General features: G+C 46.6%; 1 protein-coding gene across 6 annotated transcripts in view; it reads right to left on the bottom strand.

The window, feature by feature from the left end:
* Positions 1–24,465, bottom strand: part of TOX2 (TOX high mobility group box family member 2) — a 157,713-nt gene that overhangs the window by 85,217 nt on the left and 48,031 nt on the right. For 5 of the 6 annotated variants that reach the window (XM_045362992.3, XM_045362993.3, XM_065523187.2 and 2 more), the window contains exon 2: positions 14,956–15,021. The exons of the other annotated variant lie outside the window; for it this stretch is intronic. In XM_045362992.3, coding sequence (XP_045218927.1) covers positions 14,956–15,021 — 66 coding nt within the window. The remainder of the gene's footprint in view (positions 1–14,955; positions 15,022–24,465) is intronic. 6 annotated transcript variants of the gene reach the window in all.

The raw sequence follows: 24,465 nt of genomic DNA, 5'->3' as shown, positions 1-24,465 counted from the left end.
TGATACTGCACTCCAGCCTGGAGACAGAGCAAGACTCAGTCAAAAAAAAAAAAAAAGAAAAAATGTTGATATTTCAAACATTTCCTAAAACTCTGTCCACAGGGAAATAGAAGTGGAAGGCCAAAGCCTGCAGAGCTGAGCAGATCTGGGGAAGCCCGTGCCACCTGCTTCCCTGGGGCAAGCCACAGCCAGAGCAATTTCACAGCTCATCATCCATTATGAGGCTAAAATAATTCCTCCCCTCCCAGGAAGTTAAATACATTGTTCAGGCCGTAAAAGGTTCGTCCATCCATGTTCCCAGTGGGAACATACTACCCTAGTGACTGGATTAACACAAGATACAAATGACCAAACCTGGCTAGGTTCCCTTCCCTGCTCGCCCTGTCTCTAAAATTTGAGATACTTGTAAAAATACAATGCCTTGATCTTTCTTTTTTTTTTTAATACCTTATTGAGGCATGGAATACAACAGAAAAGTGCACAAATTATAAATGTACAGCTCAATGAATTTTCATAAAATGAACAGATTCGTGTAAACAGCACTCAAAGGAAGGGAGAAAACCTTCCCAGCACCTCTGAAGCCCCTCAAAGTCCCTATAGTCACTCCCCACCCCTCTTCCAGGGTAACTGCAATTCACATTCTATCTCCATTGATTAGTTTTGCCTGTTCACGTGCAGTATGTAAATGGCATTGTCTAGAAAGTTCTGTCTTGTTGTCTGGTTTCTTTCACTCAACGTGTTTGTGAGACTCATCTGCTTGATGGCATGTGGTTACACATCATTCATTCTCATTGCTGCATAGTATTCCACTGTGTAAGAATATTTCAGAATCATTTATCCAGTCTACTGTTGATGGGCATTTGGATTGTTTTCAGTTTTGAGCTTTAATGAAAAACACTCCTATAAACTTTTTTTTTTTTTTTTTGAGAAAGGGTCTCACTCTGTCACCAAGGCTGGAGTGCAATGGTTCACTGCAGCCTCCATCTCCAGGGCTCAAGTGATCCTCCCACCTTAGCCTCTCAAGTAGCTGGGATAACAGGTATGTACCACCACACCTGGCTAATCGTTTAATTTTTTAAAACAGGGGTCTCATTACATTGCCCAGGCTGGTCTTGAACTCCTGGGCTCAAGTGATCTTCCCACCTCAGAATTCCAAAGTGCTAGGATTACAGGCATGAGCCACCATGCCTGGCCTGAATATTCTTATGTGCATCTTTTGGTGAACATATGAAGGCATTTGTGGAGTTGAATTACTGAGTCACAGAGACTTACGTTCAGCTTTAGATACTGCAAAATGGCATCTATGGTGGTACCAATTTACACAGCAGTGGGTGAGGGTACCGGTTCCTCCAGATCCTTGTCAACTTTATCTTTTACATGTTCTCCGTTTCGGTAGGAGTGCATCATGTTAATAAATTTTAAAGCCGGGCACGGTGGCTCACACCTGTAATCCCAGCACTTTGGGAGGCTGGGGTGGGCAGATCACTTGAGGTCAGGAGTTCGAGACCAGCCTGGCCAACATGGCAAAACCCCGTCTCTACTAAAAATACAAAAATTAGCCAGGCATGGTGGCACGTGCCTGTAATCCCAGCTACTCGGGAGGCTGAGACAGGACAATCACTTGAAGCCAGGAGGCAGAGGTTGCAGTGAGCCAAGATCTCACCTCTGTACTCCAGCCTGGGTGACAGAGTGAGACTCCATCTCAAAAAATACATACATACATACATACATACATACATACATACATACATACATACATTTTAAAAGGCTTCCTCATCCCTTCCCATTATATCTTTCCCGTTGCAATCACCAACAATGGTTTATGAAGGCTAGTGGCAACAATAAAACTACAACTGCTCAGTTTACACACAGCACAAGTGTAACCACTAGCCACAAACTTCCCACCCTTGAGGGCCATCCTAACAGTCAATAGCCAAAGGTCATGTCGTGCTAACTTTTAAAGCCTTTGGGCAGTTATGAAGAACTTCACTGAAGGTTTTCTTCAGGGGACTTATAAGAGGAAGATCCCACCTCCCAATGCACAGCAACCTTCCTCAGAGCCCTCCTTCCCCATCTCTCTCTCCAAAGGCAACAGTCACTCTCATGGCCCGCTCATCCTTCCCCAGCCAGACCCACACTCCTCTTAAAGCCATGCACCTCAGCTCCCCAGTCTGCTCTCAGCACCCTCCCAACTATGAGCTCAGCGTCACTGGGTGGCTGTCGGCACAGACCCTGCTACCTCACAAGCAGATGCATCCTCTAAGGCCTGCATTACTCGCCTGACCTGAGGGCTTCCGGGCCCCTACTTGGGGCTGATTATGTACCTGTCCCATTTTACCTTACTGAAAATAATGTTTTCCATCTATAAAATGGGTATTTTCGTAGCACCTCAGGATCACTACCATTTGCTATATGCCAAGCACTAGAATAACTACTTTGGTATAAACACATCTAATTTACTTCTGCATCACTTTGAGGAACTTCTAAAGACAAAATTGAAGCTCAGAAAACTTGGTTAACCTGTCCAAGCTTCCCCAGCCACGTGTGTCAAGATTATCATTTGAGCCCAGTTCTGCCTTCTCATGTCATTACCTTTATAACCCAGCGTCTTATCATCATCCCTGGGGGCTGAAAAGTGACACACAGCCTCTAGCCTCATCGCGGGGCCCTCTCGGCATTGGTGTGACTCAGCCAGGTGGGGAAGGCCAGTCTCTGACCTCTGGGGCAGACCGTCATCCCTCCTGGGTGCTCGGGCGGTGGGTGAAGGGGGCTGAGCCCGTGGCTGTAAGTTAACCCGGAAGGTCCCTCAGAGATATTCATCCAATTGCCATTCACAGATGCAAAAACCAGAGCCCAGAGAGGACAAATGACCAGTCTGAAGGGACACAGGCAGAGCAGCCAGACCCGGGATCCTGACCCTCCGGAAGATAAGAACCCAGTCCCATTCTGAGGAAGTCCCCACGCCTGGCTTCATTTCCACTTCTTGGTCACGGGTGAGCTCACATGCAGCAATGAACGATATATAAAATCTTTGTTCTCTGACCCTGCCCAGCAAAAACCCAGGTCCTACAGGGGATGCTAAGTTCGAGGTGACTGGGAGGGGGGAAGAGTGCTGTTTTTAAGAAAATCCTTGAAATCACGTGTCCACCCCACTGCTATCCCCTCCCCCAAGCCCCTGCACTTCCCACATCATCATCATTGTTTCCATCCCATTTAGAGAGAGTGAACATTTCCTGGGATTCAATTTCTCTCATAATAGTTGGAAGGAAACAAAACTATATGCCATAAACATTCACTGCATTGTATGAAAAATATCTTTATGACAGGGGAGGCACCATAAACACAGACCAAAGTCCTCCCCACATCCATCCCCCAATGCCTCCATGCCTGTGCCCTCGAATATTTAAACATCTCACAGGCAGGAATCAAGAGCTTTAAAATAAATACATTTTCGGCCATTGGGATGTAAAATTAAGATTGGTGAAATAAGTACTCACTCCTCCTCGGCAGTTTTCTCTCAATGAAAATAAGAGAAGTTAGGCCATTTTCTCTGAGCATGTGTTTAGGGTTGATGGGGGAGAGCTCATTAGTTCAATCTGACATATACTCAATTCTCTCCATATCCATAGGATAGGCTTTTTCCCCCTCCTTGTATTTTATTCTCCAACTGTGAAGTGATGTTAAATTTCATCAGATGTGAACAAAATCTATGGTCTTGAAATAGTTTCCTTTAAGGCCCCCGGTATTTATTCAGAACTCATGAATCATGCTCTGATAACACAACCATAATTATTTTTAAAGTGTGATGTTTGTGGCTTTAATAGGAAATGCTTGCAAAAGGCCTTTTCTCTTTGATTGTTTGTAATCTTAGCGGTAATCACTGCTGTTACCTTCTCCGCGCCACAGCGGGCAAAACACAATTTCATTTTAATATGAATCGCGAGCTCTTCACCCAGGTTTTAATTAAAGCAATAAAGGCCTTGTCATCTTTGCCCTTTACAGTGTACACAGACTCAGAGGCTAGAGTTACTAAGACGGAAATCTTAGATTTCAACAGTAGCAGCAGGGTGGCCTGCCTCCAATACATTTCCTGGGGAGGGTTTTTATTAGTTTCAAAAAGTGTCACCCTCCTCTGACTCTCTGTGCTGCAGTTTCCTCTTCTGTAAAATGGGACAGCAATAGTGCCTGCCTACACAGTTAATATGAGGATGAAATGAGGCCAGTCATGGAAAACATTTAGCCCCAGAGCCTGAGCCTAAGAAGGTACAGGGCAAATGTTAATGATCATTGTTATCATCATTATTTAGTGCTGGAAAAAGCAGACCATCTACCCTCATTATTCACATGAGGAAACAGGTTCAGAGTGAGACCAGCACAGGTGAAGGCCTAACAGCAGGGTGGAACCTCGAATTCAGAGCTCCTGACTCTTTTTCCCATTCTGGGCATCTGACACTGCCCCCTGCTGGAAGGAGGCTGTGACTTCGAGGCCGCAAGGACCTCAGTGCTCAGGGAACGGCAGGTCTGAGATCTCCTCTACAGGCTCACCAGCTCCTTGTCTTCTGGCCTCCTGATGGTACCATCTCCCCACCCTAGGTCTATGCTTGATCCAAGTGGTGGGAGAAACAGACCAGGCAACCTTGGGGATCTTTGAAGAAAGGTTGCTGCACAAACATATGGTGGTGCTGGAACCAAGAGCAAGAATCACGAACTCCAAGTTCTTGTGTGTCTGTTACATGCAGGTGTGGTGCAAGGCACTGAGAAGCCTCATTCTGTAGCATGAGGATGTTGGCCTGTATGACATGATGGCTGCACTCCAGCACACATTCTGCTGGAGCATCGGGAAGGGATGCTACAGGAGCAGAGGGGCCAGGGGACACACTGGGTGCTGCCCATGCCCTATGAGGCTCACAGCCAGCAGGTTCACATTTGGTGGCACACACTGTACCCCAGAGACCTGAGGGCACCCCAGGGAGCACCTCATGTGTAAATCCCCAGAATCTTCATGTTCAACTGTGCAGTGTCATTCCCCTGGCAAACAGCTCTGTAGCCACTGGGATTCTCACTCTAGGAACAAAGTACCCTATTCCCAGCCTTGCCTTAGAACACGTCTTTTGCTTGCCTCCTGCCTCAACAGGAATTTCAGAGGAATTGACATCCTTCTCCCTCTCCACTGCCCCATCCATTCAGACCCCTGCTGATTGTCCCTATAAATCCCACCACACCCAGTCCCATCAGCATCCAGCCCCTCATTCTTCCAGTCTTCAGTTCTGGGTACCACCTTCCCATCCACCCCACCTCTGCATCCTTCCAGAACCCTTCAGCTCAGCCACCATGCTGTGCTCAGCTGTGGGCTCCTCGCCTCCCAGGACCTTCTCCCCCATGCAGCTCCCTGCTCCCAAGGCACACCAGGCCCCTGCCAATGCCATGGCCTGCTCACTTCCAAAATCACCAGCCAGCTTCCCACTCTGAATAGGGTGTCCTTGCCATCCAGCTGCTTCCCAGTAGCTCTTCCGCTGCACTGGACCCTGGGCCCCCGTCTTGTCTCTATACACAGCTTAGATTCTCTGATCCTTTATGACAGTCTCTTTTTAGCGAAAAAGCTGTTGTGTCCTTCTGACGCACCTGCCTGGCAGACCTCTTGCCCTGGATTAACCCACCCGTCTCTCCCACAGCACCAGCACCAGGAGCTCTCTCTCCCATGCCCTACAGCAAATACCCCAGACCTCCCCACCACCTCTCACCCGCAGTCCCCTGGCTCTTGGCCCACCAACTCTCTGAGAAGACTGACTCTGCAGACACCCTCTGCTCCCAGCCAACCCACCTAACAAAGCCACACTCCTTTTCTCTGCTGTCCTCCACACCCAGCACTCCCAGCTAAGGCCAGAGCTGCCACCTCTGAGCAGGATCCAGACCCTCCCACTTTCTCTGAAATCTGAAAGCATCCCTTAGCCTTTCCCCCTCCTAAACCCAGAGCTTCATCCTCTCTCTTGACACCTTCCATTGATGACTAAATATTCTAAAGGCCTTTCTTTAAAAAAAAAAAAAATCCCTTCGATGGAATCCTCATCTCACTGAGCTTGGCCCTGGCCCTTGTCCTGCACAGCTAAACTTCTCATACAAGTTGTCTATATTTACTGTTTACATGTCCTCACCTCACGCTTCTCAGTCTGCCCATGGGACCTGCACAATGACTCTGCACATGAAAACTGCTTATACTGAAGCCCAGAGTAACTTCCCTTTTGCTAAGATGATTGGACACATTTCAACTTTCATCTCACCCAATCCCTCAGAAGTGTTCGAGCTAATTGACTCTCTCCTCCTTTTTATTTAAATTTTATTTAACTTTCTAAAGTTATAATAAATTGCCATGGTTTAAAACTCCCTAAACATAAAAAGATACAGTGAAAAGTATTCTTTCTATCCCTGCCCAGCACCTGCACAGTTCCCATACCACACACACATGCATGGAGGTACATGCATATACAATATGCAAAGCCACTACTAGCTTCCATATATCTTTCCAAGGTTATTTAATCAAATGCAAGCACATAGAAATATACATTCTTATCACCTTTTTGTATAAATGGTAGCACACTGTACTTACTGTTTTACATCTTTTTTAGTAAAGCAATATCAAAATGAATAGTCTTGAATACATCATTTATCATATGTACAGATATATCTGTAGGGCATATTTCCAAAAAAAGAATTGCTGGGTTAAAGGTCAATGTGTTTGTAATTTTTATAGATGTTGTCAATTTACCCTGCCCACAGCAATGTATAAAAGTACCTGTTTCCCCATAAGAACTCCAATCGAGTGTGTTATCAAACCTCTGGATTTTGGTCAATCCAATTGGTAAAAAATGGCTCTCTTATGATTTATCTCATGAATGATTCTTAGCACTTTTCACTTACTTAAGAGCCACTTGTATTTCTTTTTCTGTAAACTATTGGTTCATATCTCCTTCCTTTTTTTCTACCAGGGTTTTGAACTGATCTCTAGCAACTCTTTATGTATAAGGGTGATTAGTTCTTCAACTATGGTGTGAGTTGAAAATATTCTTGCCCAACTTTTGTCTACTGACTTTACTTATGCTGGTTTGTCCATACAAAAGTCATATGTTGATTTTATGTTAATTTTTATATTTATATTAATTTAGTTTTATGTTAATTTATGGTCCAATTTTGAGTCTTTTCTTCTGAGGCTTTGAATAGTAGAAATGCCTTCCCCACACCAAAGTTGTAAAGTATACCTTAAGGTTTGTTTTGCTGGTGCCTTTATGGTTCCCTTGAGTATATTTAAATGTTTAACATTTATCAAATCATTTATTTTTAATTTTTGTGTGGACATAGATGTACATATTTATAGAGTACATCAGACATTTTGATACAGGCATGCAATAATAATTACATCATGGAGAATAGGGTATCCATCCCCTCAAGCATTTATCCTTGTGTTACTAACAACCCAATTATACTCTTTTAGTTATTTTAAAATATGCAATTATTGACTATAGTTACTTTGTTGTACTATCAAATATTAAATCTTATTCATTCTTTCTATTTTGTACATAGTAATCATCCCCGTGTCCCTCTCTGCCCCACTACCCTTCCCAGCCTCTGGTAACCATCCTTCTACTCTCTTATCTCCATGGGTTGTCTTGATTTTTAGACCCCACAAATAAGTGAGAACATGCAATGTTTATCTTTCTGTGCCTGGCTTATTTCACTTAACATGATGATCTCTAGTTCCATCCATGTTGTTGCAAATAGACAGGCTCTCATTCTCTTTTTATGGCTGAATAGTACTCCATTGTGTACAAATACCACATTCTCTTTATCCATTCATCTGTTGATGGACACTTAGGTTTCTTCCAAGTCTTGGCTGTTGTGAACAGTGCTACAACAAACATGGGAGTGCCAACATCTTCAATATACTGATTTCCTTTCTTTGGGGTATATACCCAGCAGTCAGATTGCTGGATCATATGGTAGCTCTATTTTCAGTTTTTTGAGGAACCTCCAAACTGTTCTCTGCAGTAGTTGTACAATTTTACATTCCCACCAAGTGTACGAGGGTTCCCTTTTCTCCATATCCTCACCAGCATTTGTTACTGCCTGTCTTTTGAATATAAGCCATTTTAACTGAGGCAAGATCATATTTCATTGTAGTTTTGATTTGCATTTCTCTGATGATCAGTCATAGTGAGCAACTTTTCATGTGCCTGTTTGCCATTGCAGGTCTTCTTTTAAGAAATGTCTATTCAAATTTTTGGCCCATTTTAAATTGGATTATGAGATTTTTTTTTCCTATAGAGTCATTTGAGCTCCTTATATATTCTGATTGTTAATCTCATCAGGTAGTTTGCAAATATTTTCTCCCATTCTGTGGGCTGTCTCTTCACTTTGTTGATTGTTTCCTTTGCTGTACAGAAGCCTTTTAACTTGATGTGATCCCGTTATCAAGGAACTGTGGATCCGACATCCTTTTCCCGTAGATCCCCTCTCTTTTTCTTGAATTACTCTGCCCTTGGTTTCTAAGACTCCAAGTTCTCCTCCTACTTCTCAAACCACTCCTTCTTAATCTACTTCACAGCCTTCTCCTCCTCCTCTACTTTGCCTTCAAATGTTGGAGCTCAACATCTCAGAGTCATTGATCCTCTGCTCTTCTTATTCTTCCCTCTCTCTCCATAAATCTCCTTCACTCCCAAAGTTTTGACATCATGGGCTGAAGATATCTAAATTTACTTCTCTCATGAGCTCCAGATTTGTACCATCATCTACCTACTTGAACATCTCCACGTGGATGAGCATCTCAAATGTAACACATCCAAGTCTGGCATCATCAAACCTGCATCTCCCAAGGGTTTCCCCAACTCAGAAAATGGTACCACCATGCCTGAAAATGGGCTCTTGGTAGAAGCCTAGGAGTCATCATTTTCCCCTCCATTTCTCTCTCCCTCTATGTCCATCACTGCCCACCAACTTTATCTCCAATGCATCTACTTCTTTCCATCCCCTCTGCTACAGTCTAGATCTTGATCCTTTACTTGGCCTATTACCACACCCTCCCACTTGGTCTCCCTGTATTCATTCTTGTCATTGAGAGCTTTTAATACTGCAAATCTGATATCATTCATGACATTCAGTCTGACTCTAACACACACACACACACACACACACACAAAGTTCTTTCAATAATTCCTGTAAAAATGTGAGCTCTTTGGCAGAAGTGGTATTTAGAGCCAAGAGAATGGAAAACTCCACACACAGCCAGGAAGGCTGTGATGAGGAGGTGACATTTGCAGTGCCCTGAAGGAACAAATAGGCATTTGTTGGTTGAAAAACACTAGGGGATTCCCATCAGAGGAAACAATGCATACAAAAACACCAAGTTGTAAATGAGTGCAAGAGGTGACCAGAGGTTCTTGTGTGACCAAAGCATTATATATGGTAATAAAAACAAGTCATAGCAGGTTTTTCCGAACTCTGGTGCTTTACATACTCTCAATTTAGCTTCCTCTGAAGTACGGCCTGAGATAGGGATGCCTGTGAAAATGACTTGAAGAGGGCTCTCAGAAGAAGGGAGGGAGGCAGGACACGACAGGGGAGGAGCTGAGTAAGGATTTGGCCTCAGCTGGAGTCTGGCTGGATTAGCTGGAGCCCATGAGGAGTTGCAGAGTTGGTCACTCCTTGAGATAAGGATGTTGGTTTCTAGATCTCTCCTTCTATCCTCTCCTGGGTTCACAGTTCCAATTTTCCAAAGAAGGAGTAGCTGTGAATAGTAGCAGCCAACACTCACAGCAGCTGAATGATAAGCGGGACTCTGGGGAGGCAGCAAGAGAATCCACAACACACACACACACACCTCATTTACTTCTCATGACACTCTAGGAGGCAGGCGCTACTCCTCCCGTTTGATAGGAAGCTACTATCACTTGCATAAGGAAATCTGGCTCATGCTGAGGCATGGAGGAGCTCGAATTTGAATCCAGGTCTGCTGAGTCCCAAGTCCACTACTCCCTTTCCTCCTCACCTCATCCCAAGAAGGAGACTCTTTCTGGGTCACATAATCAGGAAATACCCATTCCTGTAAATCCTGGACAGAGTCTGCTCTCAACAGGAAAGAACTGACCTCTACCAGGTCCTCTACCACCTGGAGCTGCTGATGGGGACACAGCCGTATCTGAGAATTATACCTCATTCTCAGGCCACCCTGGCAAGTCTGGTACAAAAGTAACCCAAGGTCCAAGGAGGGAGAGGGAGTGTGATCATTTGTAAAAGCTAAAGCAGCTATGCGAAAATTTCTGTGGAGACTTGCAAAAACCAAACAATGGAGCATGCATTTGCAGAAAAAACTTCAAGCCCATAGAGCTGCTGTGAAAGTTCTCAAAAAGGGACACAGTCAGCTAATACATACCCTAGGGGAGCCTCTGTCTCAGCTGCGGTTTCTAAGTAAAGAAGATGGTATTTCAGGAGAAGTGTTACATTAAAGAGCAGGTTTGTACTATGATTTGAATGTTCTGAGCCAGGCATAGTGACTCATACCTGTAATCCCACCACTTTGGGAGGCCAAGATGGGCAGATCACTTAAGGTCAGGAGTTCAAGACCAGCCTGGCCAACATGGTGAAACCTTGTCTTAAAAATACAAAAAAAAAAAAAAAAAATCAGCTGGGTATGGTCATGGGCACTTGTAACCCCAGCTACTCGGGAGGCTGAGGCAGGAGAATCACTTGAACCCAGGAGGTGGAGGTTGCAGTGAGCCAAGATCTGGCCACTGCACTCCAGCCTGGGCGATAGTGAGACTCTGTCTCAAAAAAAAAAAAAAAAAAAAAAAAAGATTGGATGTTCTGGAAGCAAATGTTTTCCAGAAATGGCTTCCCACTGATATTCAGAGCCTTGCATATAACAGGTGCCCAATAAACATTTGCTGATTGGGTGAACCTTGTATTTAACTGTATTTACAAAAAATATTTTATTCCATTTAGAGTGTTTATCCTCTGAATCCTCTAGTGGCTGTGAAAGCTTCATTTTACCTAAATGTTGATGTCAATCATTAATCCAGTAGGGTTGGGACAATACAATTTCTGCAGTTGATGAGACAATACATTGTGAAAGGGTGTTCGTGTGTGTGTGTGTGTGTGTGTCGTGAGTTCAAGAAGCACTCCAGGGAAAAGAGGAAGGAAATATATAGGACTTTCATCATTAAAGACTAGAAGCCAGTAGGGTCCCACTGAGCTGTAGGGAACTATTGGTACCAGAAAAGTCTACTTTTCAATAAAATCAGCATGAATCATATCCCATATGTTTCCTACATGTGGTAGTTTGTAAAAAGGCCACAATACTTTGCAGCCTTTCCCACCAAGAGATAGAGGCTATTTCCCCATTCCTTGATTCAAGGCTGGTCCTGTGACTGGCTTTGGCCAACAGAATGTGTTGGAAGTAGATGTGTGTTTATTTCAAGCCTGGACCTCAAGAAATCTTGCAACTTCTGCTCTTGCTGCTCTGGGAACCCTTCTCCTACCATGTGAACAACCTGGAGCTAGCCTGCTGGAGGCGGAGAGACCATGTGGAGCACAGGTGACCCTCCCAAACCAACCGGCCCATTGCTGATCTGGCAGCGTATTGCTGCTGCTAAAGTGATCCTAGGCAACGCCAGAAGAACCATACAACTGAACTCAGCTAAACTGCCGACCCACCAAATCATTAACTAGATAAACATTTGTTGTTTTAAGCCACTAAGTTTTGAGGTGTTTGTTATGCAGCAAAAACTAACAGATACACTATAAGAAATCTAACTGTAATTGCAAATTTGTTCACATTAAGATTGGCTCATGCCACTGGCTAGACTTAATTAATCTCAGAGAATTTTGATATCTTCTTCATAAAGTCCTAAGTTAGGGAGACCCTCTGGGTCACAGCATAAAAGATTTAGAAGGACCCTCAGGAAGTCCAACCACCTTGTTCCACTGTTAGGAACACTGAAGTTCAGAGAAGAGCAGGGGCTACCATCACGCATTACACAAATATTTTCTGAGTGCTCTCGGTGTTCCAGACACTATGCCCCACTGGGATACATAGCATTGGACCAGAGAGACCAGATCCTTTCCCCATGGTGGTCAGTTTAGGGTGGAAATCAGGCATTAACTAAGTCCTCACAAGATAAGTAGACCACAGTGACAAACATCATGAATTAAAAAGACCTGGTGCCATTTTAATGAGAATCATGGAAAGGGGACCTCACGTGGGTTTGGCAGTCACAAAGAGCTCTCTGTAGAAGTGACATTTAGGCTGAGGCAAGTCAGTGGACAAGGCAAGGGAAGCTTGTGGAGCTCTGAGTCTGAGCTTCACAAGTTCGAATGCCAGCTCTAGTGCTCCCTGGCTGAGTCACCTTGATTGAATCAGCCAGCATCCTGGATCTTCAGTTGCATTATCTATAAAATTGACTGAACAATAATGACTACTCATTCTTGAGGCTGTTGTGAAGATTAGCTGAAATAACCATTGAGAAAAAGGTTTTGCAAGCTGCAAAGTGTTGGGGGGAATTGTTGAGGATATGACTTTTAATGGTTTGGGGAGGGTGACATTTATTTGTACCAAGTCTCCTCTCCAAAATACTGTGCTCCCATCTGCCCAGACCTAGAGCAGACACACAGCCCCACTGAGTCCCACTTTCCCTTCTTGGTGGAAGGACATTGCCAATGCTTTTCAGAAGGTTCCAGAACAGAATTCACCATAATATAGTTCTGAAAACCAGGGCTCAATATGTTAACAAAAATACTATCTAAACATTGTGAAAAGGCTCAGATGAGATGCCAGGGCTAACTCTGGTCTGCTGAGATGACATTTCAGTTGATTATGTACAATTAAATGACATCAGTGGATTCTTCCAAAATAACCACTTTCAGGGCCTGGAGTCTTGCCCACCAGTCTCGCATGTTGGTGCATGTCAATGCAATATAAAGGCAGCTTTGCAGCAGCGGCATGATGCTCACACAGGGACAGGCCAGAGAGGGGCATGGTATGGTGGCCCTGGCATGAGCGATCCAGCAGTGGCAGGAGAGGGGGCGCAGCACCCTGCAGCAGAGCTTCCATGCCCCACTAAGACTACAGTATCTTCCTCACTAGTAGTGCCCCCTAGGGCCACGGGCCCTTGTCTTACTCGTCTATGGCTTCCATGGGACCTGTCACAGAATAGGGACATAAATATTTGTGAGTTAATAGGCTTCTACTGCCCCAGCTGGAAAATATGTGCCAGGCCTGATGGCTGAGGGGCCACCCAACTTGGACTGCCATAGCCCCCACAATGGTAGAGACAGAGGGTGAGGTCAGCTCCAGGACCGGGGTTGCCCTCCCATTTCCCAAGTTTCTCAGCAACTATAACCCTCCTTGGCTCTCCAATCAGTGTCCTGAGCTGGTCCCACCCAGCAAGCACCACTGCCTTAAGGAACCATCCTCCACGATGCCATGCCTGCAATGAGAACACTCCCTGCTATCACATTCTGCCATTGAGGACCCTCCCTGGGGCTCCCGCCTGCAGTGAGGACCCTCCCTGGGGCTCCTGCCTACACTGAGGACCCTCCCTGCGGCCCCCGCCTGCAGTAAGGACCCTCCCTGGGGCTCCTGCCTACACTGAGGACCCTCCCTGGGGCTCCCGCCTGCAGTGAGGACCCTCCCTGGGGCTCCTGCCTACACTGAGGACCCTCCCTGGGGCTCCCGCCTGCAGTGAGGACCCTCCCTGGGGCTCCAGCCTACACTGAGGACCCTCCCTGGGGCTCCAGCCTACACTGAGGACCCTCCCTGGGGTCCTGCCTGCACTGAGGACCCTCCCTAGGGCTCCTGCCTGCACTGAGGACCCTCCCTGGGGCTCCTGCCTACAGTGAGGACCCTCCCTGGGGCCCCAGTCTGCACTGAGGACCCTCCCTAGGGCCCAGCCTACAGTGAGGACCCTCCCTGGGGCTCCTGCCTGCACTGAGGACCGTCCCTAGGGCTCCTGCCTGCAGTGAGGACCCTCCCTGGGGCTCCTGCCTGCAGTGAGGACCCTCCCTGGGGCCCCAGTCTGCAGTGAGGACCCACCCTGGGGCCCCAGTCTGCAGTGAAGACCCTCCCTGGCATCAATCAGATTCTGCAGGGATGACCTTCCCCAGGGTCCTGACCTGCAGTGAGGACCCTCCCTGATCTCAGCCTGCAGTGAGGACCCGTCCTGGGATCCCAGCCTGCGGTGAGGGCCCACCCTGGCATCAGGTTCTGCAAGGAGACCCTGCCTGGACCCTCAGCCTGCAGCGATGACCCTCTGTGGCATCACAGTCTATAGTGAGGATGCTCCCAGCTGAGAGAAACATTAATTTTCAGAGACCAGGCTCTCAGTGGAAAATCTGATTCCAACTGGCATCTGTGACCCCCAACGGGCTGGGGTTGGGACAGCCTTGCCCAGGAATGACTCTGCTTCCTTTGCTACCAGCAAGGCCCTCACAGGAAGCCTCTGCTCTCCTCCCTTGTGCCCTGTCCACAACCCTCCCCTGTGGCCTTCAACTCCCAGCGGGCAGGAGAACCATGCATGCCTCTGCATGGGTGTGTGCATCCAAACCAGAACATGTCCCTGTGGTTGCTGTGTGGTGGCAAGAGGCAGGCGGCACCAGGGAGCAGCAGGCACCTCAACTCACTGCTGCTGAAAAGCTGCCCCAAGCATGGGGAGTGTGGGCAATACGTTTCAAGTTTCATCCAGTTCCCAAACCATTTTAAGCCAAGAGTAGCCAGGTAGCTGGTTTACAGAGAACACTGTAGTCCCACTTCGATTGTGCCTTTTAAGGATTTGCTATTTGCTATTCTTGATCATTCAGAGAGAAGACAGCAGCAGGCTGTGCTGGCCCCCACTCTGCACCCCCGACTCCACCCAGGAAGAGCTCGGCTCCAGCCAGCCCAAATCTTAAGTTCAGGAAGGATGGGGCACCCACCTGGCTGGTTGACAGGAGCTCTGGGTTTCCGTCACTCATCCCCACGTAGGCACTGTCACCATCAAACTAGAATAGAGAGAGAGGGAGAAGCAGCTCTGATTAAAATGCTCTCAGGAAGGCACCAGGAGAAGCAGTCTGAGGAAGGCCGGACGAATGCAGGGGACTGTGGGGGCTGCAGAAGCCAAATCAGAGCCCAGGATGCCCAAGGCCCCATTTCAGCAGGGTTACCTCTAGGGTGGAAGGAGCAGCCCCTGTTCCATGGCCCTCAAGTGTTCAGGTTCATGCTGTTAATCACATTTAGAATGAAAACAGGAAAACCTTTCTGCCCTCTATAACTTATCCATAGACACAGCAGGCTGCCTTGTCAGGTGCTGAGCTGCCCATTCTTGGAAGTATGCAAACACCTCCCTTGACCAAAATGATATCAGGTGATCAGCTAAAGCTGATCCCGTGTGCTGGGGGAGGCCAAGAACACCAGAGCCTTGGGATCATGACAGCCTTCCCCAGACATGCCCTTCAGGTCCTGCCATCCTGAGTGGTTTTGGCCCATCACCTATGCCATCCCAGCCCCTAGGGCCACGCCTGGCTACAGGCAGTGAGGACTCTGGTAGAGACCATGTACAGGAACTACATCCTGTGTGCAAAGAAGGTGCTAAGTCTGGATTCAGGAAGATTTCCCTATAAATCTGCCTAAAAATTCAGGAGCAGGTGCAGGGGAAGAGATGTGGGCTCTGGGACCCCTGTCTCCCTCTTTGCCCTGAAGTGTGATCTCAAGCTGGTGTCTCAACTTCTGAGATTCCTCATCTGTTAAATGAGGGTGATGCCTGTAGGCCCCTCTTCATAGGATGTTGCACTGTAGGGCACTTGACTCAACACATTAACAGGGAGAGCACTTAATTCCAGTTAGTTCCCTTCCTTTGAGCTAGGTGTCTTAGATAGGGTTCCCTAGAAGCAGAGCCTGAGGCAAGGGTTCAGATGCATGTGGTTATTAAGTGCTCCTTAGGAATAACCTGTAAGTGTGGGGGGCAAGCCAGACAGGAGTGGGTGCAGCTAAGCAAGGATGTGGTCTTGGCTGAAGACGTCCTTCAGCCTGTTCTGGTGGGGAGCTCTAGGGCATGAATTGTACTGCAGAGTTAGTTCCAACACGAAGCAAGGGGTGGCTGTTGTAGCCCAGGTAAGGAAGTCATCTGCCATGGGCTGCCCTCAGGGGATAACCTTCTAAGCAAGGTGGCCCCCAATTGGCCAAGGACAATTCTTCAGAGAACTATACTGCCTGTGAGCCATTTGTAGGCAGCTCCTGCTCAAGGCGGGTGGGAGATGTCTGTGCTGGTCAGTAAAGGGTTCTGGGTGGGGCACCAATAGCAAACAGCCATTTTATTTTAATTGAACCATTTATTTATTAGGACATATTCACATGGTTCAAAATTCCAAGAGTACAAAAAGCAACACCACCCCACCTCCCAGCCATCCACTGCCCCTCTCCAGAGGCAATGTCTACCAGCTTTTTTATATCCTTTCAAAGACTGTCTACATATACACATTTTAGAGTCATTTATTCTATTCAGACAGCATGCTATACAGCTTTGCACTTTATTTTTCTCTTAGCAACACATCTTAGAAAATGTTTTACATCAGAACATAATTCTTTCTTCTGTATCCAGTATTCCACAGTATGGATATAACACATATATTTAACCAGTTGAGCACATGGGTAGTTTCTAGTCTTCTGCTATCCCAATATTGCTCCCATAAATATTTCTGTGCATTCGTCATTGAGCACGGGTGTGAGTTTATCTGTAGGATTCATTTGTGTAATTGCTGGGTCCAACTGTATGTGCATTTGTAATTTAGACAGACATCACCCAGCTGCCCTCACAGAGGCTGCAGAAATCCACACGCCCACAAACATGTGAAATGTCAGTTTACCCAGCCCCCTTCACTCAGAAGCTTTGCTTGACAACTGGCTCAGATGCCAGTCCCAGCCCCTGTGGGCTGAGAGCCCACCACCCTTTCTACCACCACTTTCGATGTCCTCGCCCCGCCTTCCCTTGGTCTTTGTTCCATAGCCCCTATTACCTTCTAGCATTCTCTATATTTACTATATTCACTGCTTACTGTTAGATTCCTCCTACTAAAATGGAGGCTCCCAGGGATCAGAGATCTTTGTCTATCTGTACCTTGATGCCTCCCAAGCTCCTAGAACAGTGCCTGGCACAGAGAAGGTACTCAATAAATGTCTGTTGAATAAGTAAATAAAGCAGCCACTACCACATTCAGATAGCCTCTGACCGGGCCTATCTTCCCATCTAGGCAGCTGGGTTGATGGTTACACCAAAGAGCCTCCTCAGCACAGGGACGGGGAGAGCCCCTCAGTGACTGCTGGATGATTAAAAGAAAAGGCTGTTCCATGCCTAGAGTTTGGGCACTGACCCCGAATGCAGGACTCCATCCAGCACACTGCACCCAGAGCTTATGCTGCAAGACCCTGCTTAGAGGCTACCTCCTCCAGGAGGTCTGCCATGCTCTCACCTCCTCTGGCGGTTCCTCTTACAACACAGACTGTCTCCACATTTGTCACTTGTCCTAGAGTGGAAGCAACATGGAGGCTGGAACTGTGTCCTGGTCATCTCCAAATCTCCCAGAGCCTGGCATTAGGGATGGGGCTATAAATTAGGCAGGGTAGGGGCGCTTTCAGCAAAAGCTCCTGGGTACTTGACTTGATGTGTGACCACGGCCATTGATCATTTTGACAAAAGTAAAACTTTTTTAAAACCACACGTAACTTATAAGTAGACCCTAATAGAAAGAATAACGGGAGATGGAGGAACATTAAGTTTAATGAAGTGTTTGAAACATTTTATAAAGCAATAGTAATCGAACAGTATGGTATAGGAATATACATAAGAAACAGAGGGAAAGATGTCCAAAAAACCTTTGAATGGTGACCATTTATTAAATGCTGGTGAGAACAGAGCCACCGCAAGGCAGGGGCCAGCATCTGCTTCATTCCCCAATATGCGCAGTAGACAATCAATAAATATTTGGTGACTGAATATTCCTGGCACTGAGCAAAATGCTTTACATAAAAGACCTCATTTAATCCTCACAACAACCCAATGAAGAAAGTATTCTTTTCCCTGCTAAAACCAAGGAAATGGGTAGAGAGAGGATAAGTAGTTGTCCAAGATCACACAGCTGGGGAGGGATGGGATTTAAGAGTCCCTTGTTGGATTTTTTCTGCTTGGACTCTCCAACTAGCAGAAAGTGCATTTACAGCAGGGACCCATGCTTTTCTAGATCCTACTATATAATCAATAGTCTGCCTTGGGCCTGGCGCATAACAGGTGCTTGATAAGTGTGTTAGAGGTTCAGGAGAGGGAGGAATTATCCAGAGAGAGCAGTGGGAATGGCACTGGAGATGGAGGGCAAGGGGGCCTGGTCTCTGATGCGAGTGTGTCAGGGGCAGGCAAGGGGGTGGGCAGTGGATTCCCATGAGGTCACCAGAGACTGTCTTATTCATTCACTCCTTGATTCAACCAATGTCTAGGAAAGAGCTGCCACTTGCTGGAGTAGAGCTTGCTTCTGGCTTTCAAGGAGCACTTGAGAAGTTGGCAGAGGTTCCTGAGGCAGGGCCTGGGTCTCCTCAGTTCAGTCACCCCTGGGCACCTTGCACGGTGCCCTGGAGCCTGCTGGGCTTAGAACCAGCTGCCGAGCAGTGGTGAGCAGAAGGGGCAGGGAGGCCTGTTCTCTGCCCACCTCTGCCAGGGTTTCACCACATCAGAGCCCTTGGAGGGCATGAAGGAATCGATGGCGGACACTGAGGGTTCCCAGGCTCCCCCTGGCTTGGCTTCCAGGACTCTAAGGCCTGGGGCTTACCCCCTCAGCCCCTCCTCATCTGGGACCTTTTCTGGGTAAATGAACTTGGAAGCCAAGGGCAGAGGTCACAAAGTCACCTCTGCCCTCAGACACAGCAGGGCTACCTCGTCCTCCACATGTGCACAGACAAGATCAAAAACACCCACATCTACACCCACCACAGTGCATACACTGTGTGAACACAAAGGTACATGATGTACACCGTGTGCACAGCGTGGGCAGCGCACACACGCACCACAAACCTATGTTTGTGTGGACCCATGTCATGCAGCACAGTGTTCAACACAGCAGCGTTCAACTCACTCATGTACCATGTCCACAGGTAACACAAACCAACGCACACACAGCACAAGCGTGAGTGTGGCACATGTCAGAGATCCTTTATACAACTGGACACACAATAACCACAGCATGCACACAAGAAAAGCAGGGTGTGCCCAAATTTGTATAAACATTCCATGCGTCTGCAGCCATTTAAATGTGACTGACATAAATGTGAACACAAACATATACTGCATGTGCATACAGAGACATACAAAGCAAAGATGCACATGAACTTCAATTCTATGCATATTTCACAGTTTATCAGTTCCTTGGTCAAAAACCTTTCTTTTATACCACACAGCCTTCCCTATGCTTTAAAATGTGAGAAAAAAAATGTAGGGAGAAACAACAGCTTAAGAATTTCCATGAACGCCAGGAGAACATCCTCTTACCAGTGACTGGAATAGATTAATTTTCCCCATTTCATATTCTAATTATAATTCCTTTTCCCATTGCCATCTTCAGTCCTCATTACAGCTGGAAGATTGTTCTGCAAAAGCCAGGCCTTCATCTTCTCTTCCCAAGAGTTTTGTCATGGAAATGAGTTTTGGAATCTGAAAGAACCCACATTTTTGCAAATATCGAATGTGTAGGGATAACCCTTTCATGACGGCCACCAGGGACACAGCTTACAGGGGCTTCTAAGGATCTGTCTCTCCCCTACCTCTCCTTTCCCTGTGTGGTCCCCTCAGGGAAAAGAGCTCCTTGGCCCCTATTCCAACAGCCACCCCCCAACCTAAGCACACCATGCTTCCCCAAAGGATTTTTTAAGGAAACTTAGCAAATAGGCAGCCAAAGAGAAGAGCCCCGATCTTAGAGAGTCAGATCCCAGGTCCATCTGTGCCACGCTGGGCAAATTGCTTAATTGCTTTAAGCCTCAGTTTTCTCATTCTTATGACCACAGAGTCACTGATTCATGACAGGTATAAATAAAATATTTGTGGGGTAAACAGATGTGTTAAGTGGGTAGATGAATGGATGGAAAGGAGGAAGGAGTAAAGGATGAGATGGATGGATGGGCAGATGGGTGAATGAATGGATGGGTGGATAGATGATTGATAGATGGGTGATGGATGATCAGCGGGTGATAGACGGGTAATAGACGCAATGGATATATGGGTGAATGAACAGATGGGTGAGAGATTGTACACATTAGCATTGTCCAACAGAAATATAATAAAAGTTACAAATGTGATCCACATATGTAATTCCACTTTTCTAGTAGCCACAGTTTTTTATGGGGCACATGAGATGTTTCAACACAGGCATGCGATATGTAATAATCACATCATGGAGAATGGGGTATCTGTCCCCTCAAGCATTTATGCCTTGTGTTACAGACAATCCAATTATACTCTTTTCATTATTTTTAAATGTAGTAGCCACAATTTAAAAATATTAAGACAAAAATTGTAATGCTATATTTTATTCAACTCAACATATTCATAACATGATTTCAACATGTAATCAATATAAAATGATTAATGAATGGTTTATTAATGAGATGGAGGAATGGATAGATGGATGAATAGATGGGTGGTTGGGATGTATGGACGGGATGGCTGGGATGAGAGGGAGGAGTGGATGAATGGATAGGTGAAATGGGATGACTGTGTGAGTGTGAACAGACAAATGTATGGGAAGAGATTGGGATGGTGGATGAGATGAACACTGATGGGTGAGATGAGTGTTGGGGATGCACAGATAGATGCCTGTATGTGTGGGTTCCTGGATGGATAAAATGGGTTGAGTGGTTGGGTAGAATGGATAGGTGCATAGAACTGTGGGTCTGTTATTTCCTTCTCACTCGATTCACACTTTCTCTGGACAATGTCATGGCTACTCATGGTTGCAACATCACCAATTCTCAAATCCTCATCTTTAGCCAAATTACCTCCAGATTCCAATATATAGTTTTCTCCCTGGCTATCTCCCCTATTTGCCCATGAGCACCTCAAATTCAACACCTCCAGCACTGAACTCATAACATGTACATGAACTTTCTGTTTCTCCAGCACTCCCCTGTTAGAAACTGTCACCTTCCACAGTCCCACAGTCAGTACCCCTGGGGTGACTCTGGTCTCCCTGCCATCTACATCCCTCTGATCCAATCACCTGCTACATCTTTCTGCTCAGCTTCCTTAAGAGTATGCTGAGTGTGAACACAAAGGTAAACAATGCATGTGGTATGCACAGTGTGGGGGCACACACAGGCACCACAAACCCATCTTGGTGGGTCCATGTCACACAATCCATCTTACACCTTGGCTATCACTAGCGATCTTTGGGCAATCGCTTCACTCCTCAGATCCAAACCCTGCAGAGACTCCACATTACTTAGCCTATATCCAGGACCCTCCAGGACAGCCCCAAGTCTCAGTTCCCGTGGGGTCCTCAGCGTAGTGGGAGCCTCCAGTGCTCTGACTTTTTTTTTTTTTTTTTTTTTGAGATGGAGTTTTGCTCTGTTGCCCAGGCTGGAGTGCAGTGGCGTGATCTCAGTTCACTGCAACCTCCACCTCCCAAGTTCAAATGATTCTCCTGCCTTAGCCTCCTGAGTAGCTGGGATTACAGGCATGCACCACCATGCCTGGTAAATTTGTATTTTTAGTAGAGATGGAGTTTCACCATGTTGGCCAGGCTGGTCTCAAACTCCTGCTGTCAAGTGACCTGCCTGCCTCAGCCTCCCAAAGTGCTGGGATTATAGGCATGAGCCACCATACCCAGCAAGTGCCCCCACTCTTACACATCGTCCCACCATCAGCCTGGAGCACTCTCCCTTTCTCTATCCACTGAAATCCGTCTCTTCCTAGCCCCTTCTTTATTTCTGGCTACGAACTCCAACCTTAACACTGTCTTGCTTGCTTTTATAAACCCATATTCTTGGACCTAACCAAAAGCTTCCATCTAAAATCAGCTTTGGACTTAATTCAACTCCTGTGTGCAGTGTAACACAGTGAGTAACAGCACTGATCTGACAACTGGTTCCACTACCTATGAGCTCAGTGACTTTAACTTCACTTTGCCTTCCTTTCCTCACCTATAAAACAACAATTATGGCAGCTACATTGCTACCTCATAAAGTTTTTGGTATCCGTTATCAGACATCAGCTATGAGTTAGCATTATTAAGCATTATGTTACAGATATTAACTATTTTTGACAGGTGCTTAATAAATGTTACCTATTATCATTGTTATGATATACTCAACTCCTATCCCTTTATCAGCCCGCATCTCCCTCAGTCTAGCAGACGACATTGTCTCCTCTGTCACTGAGGAATTGAAGCCATCAGATATTCCCTCAATTCTCCCAACCTTCCCTATGTTATTTACGTCATGCTCATCTCGACTTCCTTTCTGTTAGTCTGAAAAGGTATCTCCCTCCTGTTCAAGGTCAGCCTCTTCACCTTGACCCTGTCCCTCCCACGTCTTCCGCCCATTCACTCCCACTCTTGGTCCTGGGTCTAAGATCTCAATTCAAATGTGCTAAGGCAAAACGAGCCCAAGGCAGTGCTTTTGTTGTATCGTGTACCGGGCACCTATCCTGTACTGAGGAATATGCTCCCAGCCACTGGGGAATCTACGAGTGAATTTTGCCACTGCCCCTTGGGAAATCTATGCAAATAGATCATCACAAAGGCTCTGAAAAGAGATAAAAGCAAAGGTACTTGGAGGCAACAGTTACTGTTCATAGAACGATCTCTTGTGAGTGCTTACTGTGTGCCAGGCAGTGTGCTAGGTGCCAGGCATGCCAGAATGATGACACAGCCCCTGCCTTCAAGGAACCCTCAGTCCTTTGGAGAAGATGACAGCTATGGAGGGAGAATAAAACCTTCCTATTCTCCGAATCTACAAAGGAAAAGATGTTCTTTGACCACAGTCCCAAGCTGCAAACAATGAAACCCCAAACTTAAAAGCTTAAAGCTCATCCTCATTGGTCACTGGGAGCTTTACAGTCCCACCTCTGAAAGTCAAACAATCAATAGTAGTCTCACTCCTAACCAGGCCCTGTACACCAATTCCAGGCCCATCACCACATGGAGAAACATGATGGCACAGTGGATACATGTCCACCATGGGGACAGCCAGCCAGTCTCAGAACCTCCTGCTCTGAAAGTCCTCCTATCCCAGGACTCCACGCTTCCCCAAACCCTGAAAAGATCAGCTCTTGCTTGATTTGGGGAGACTACCTTTGCAAAGTATACCAATGAATTCAGCTTCTTGCTTTTGGTATTGAATGATGCCCTCTTCTTTGACACATGTGACAAAGGCCAGGATAAGGTTAGCTAAGCGGAGCAGAAGCCAGGCAGAGGGTCCTCCCACAGAAGCATCCTGAAAAAGTGACTTGGAGGCTCCATGATGTAGGAAGCACAGGAGGTGACCAGGCAAGGAGCAGGGAATATGACATCCAAGGCTGCTGTGAGCACTGGCCAGAAAGCACCTACTGTATACCAGCCCTTGTCCCAGAGCTGTGCCCAGCCATCTCACTGGAACCCCCTAGAAATCCCAAGGCTTCCATGAGCAGCCCCACTATCGAGATGAGCAAAGTGAGGCTCAGAGTAGTTGGGAGCTTGTCCAAAGCCACCCAGGAAGTCTGAACTTGGCCTTGACCCCAGGTACCAAAGCAGCAGCTGTTCTGTAGAAGCTGTTGCTCCTCCCCTCCGCACAGAGACACAGATCAAAGACCAGGGATGCACAGCCATCAGCCTAGCCAGTCACAGGCACTGACAGCTGCGCCTCAGTGAGATCTAAAGAGGAAACAATCAAAGCAGCACACACTGCTCCCGCCTGCCCCACATCGGGCCGTGAGAACGCTCATTCTGCACAGATAAAACACAGCTCTAAAGAGAGAGGCAGCTGCAACCTAGGTCCTGCCGAGAGTGCGGTTTTATGTGGAAGTCTCATGGGGAAATACACATCGGGGCCAGGAAGATGCTGGGGGAGGGGTGCAGGCAAAGAGGCCGGCACAGATGGAAGAGGAACAGGAATAGAGCACGGCGTGGGAAGCCTCAGTCTCACTCTGAACCGGGCCCTGTACACCAATTCCAGGCCCATCACCACACGGAGAAACATGATGGCACAGTGGATACAAACACAGGCCCTGGTCTGGCTGCCAGGGTTCAAATCCCAGGCTTGTTGCTTTCAAGCTGTTGGGTTTTTTAACTACATTACTGTGTCTCAGTTTTCTCATCTGCAAAATGGGTATGACTGTCATTTGAATTAACTATACAGAAAGTGCTTAGAACATTGCCTACCTAGAGAAGGCACTCAGTCATTGTTAGCTATTTCGTATTATTGAATCCTCCTAAGAA

Source organism: Macaca fascicularis, chromosome 10 (genome assembly GCF_037993035.2).
Source record: "Macaca fascicularis isolate 582-1 chromosome 10, T2T-MFA8v1.1".
In the NCBI taxonomy this organism is placed as follows: Eukaryota; Metazoa; Chordata; class Mammalia; order Primates; family Cercopithecidae; genus Macaca; species Macaca fascicularis.
Note: the sequence above shows the minus strand (reverse complement) of the source record. Positions and strands in the feature narration are given on the sequence as shown.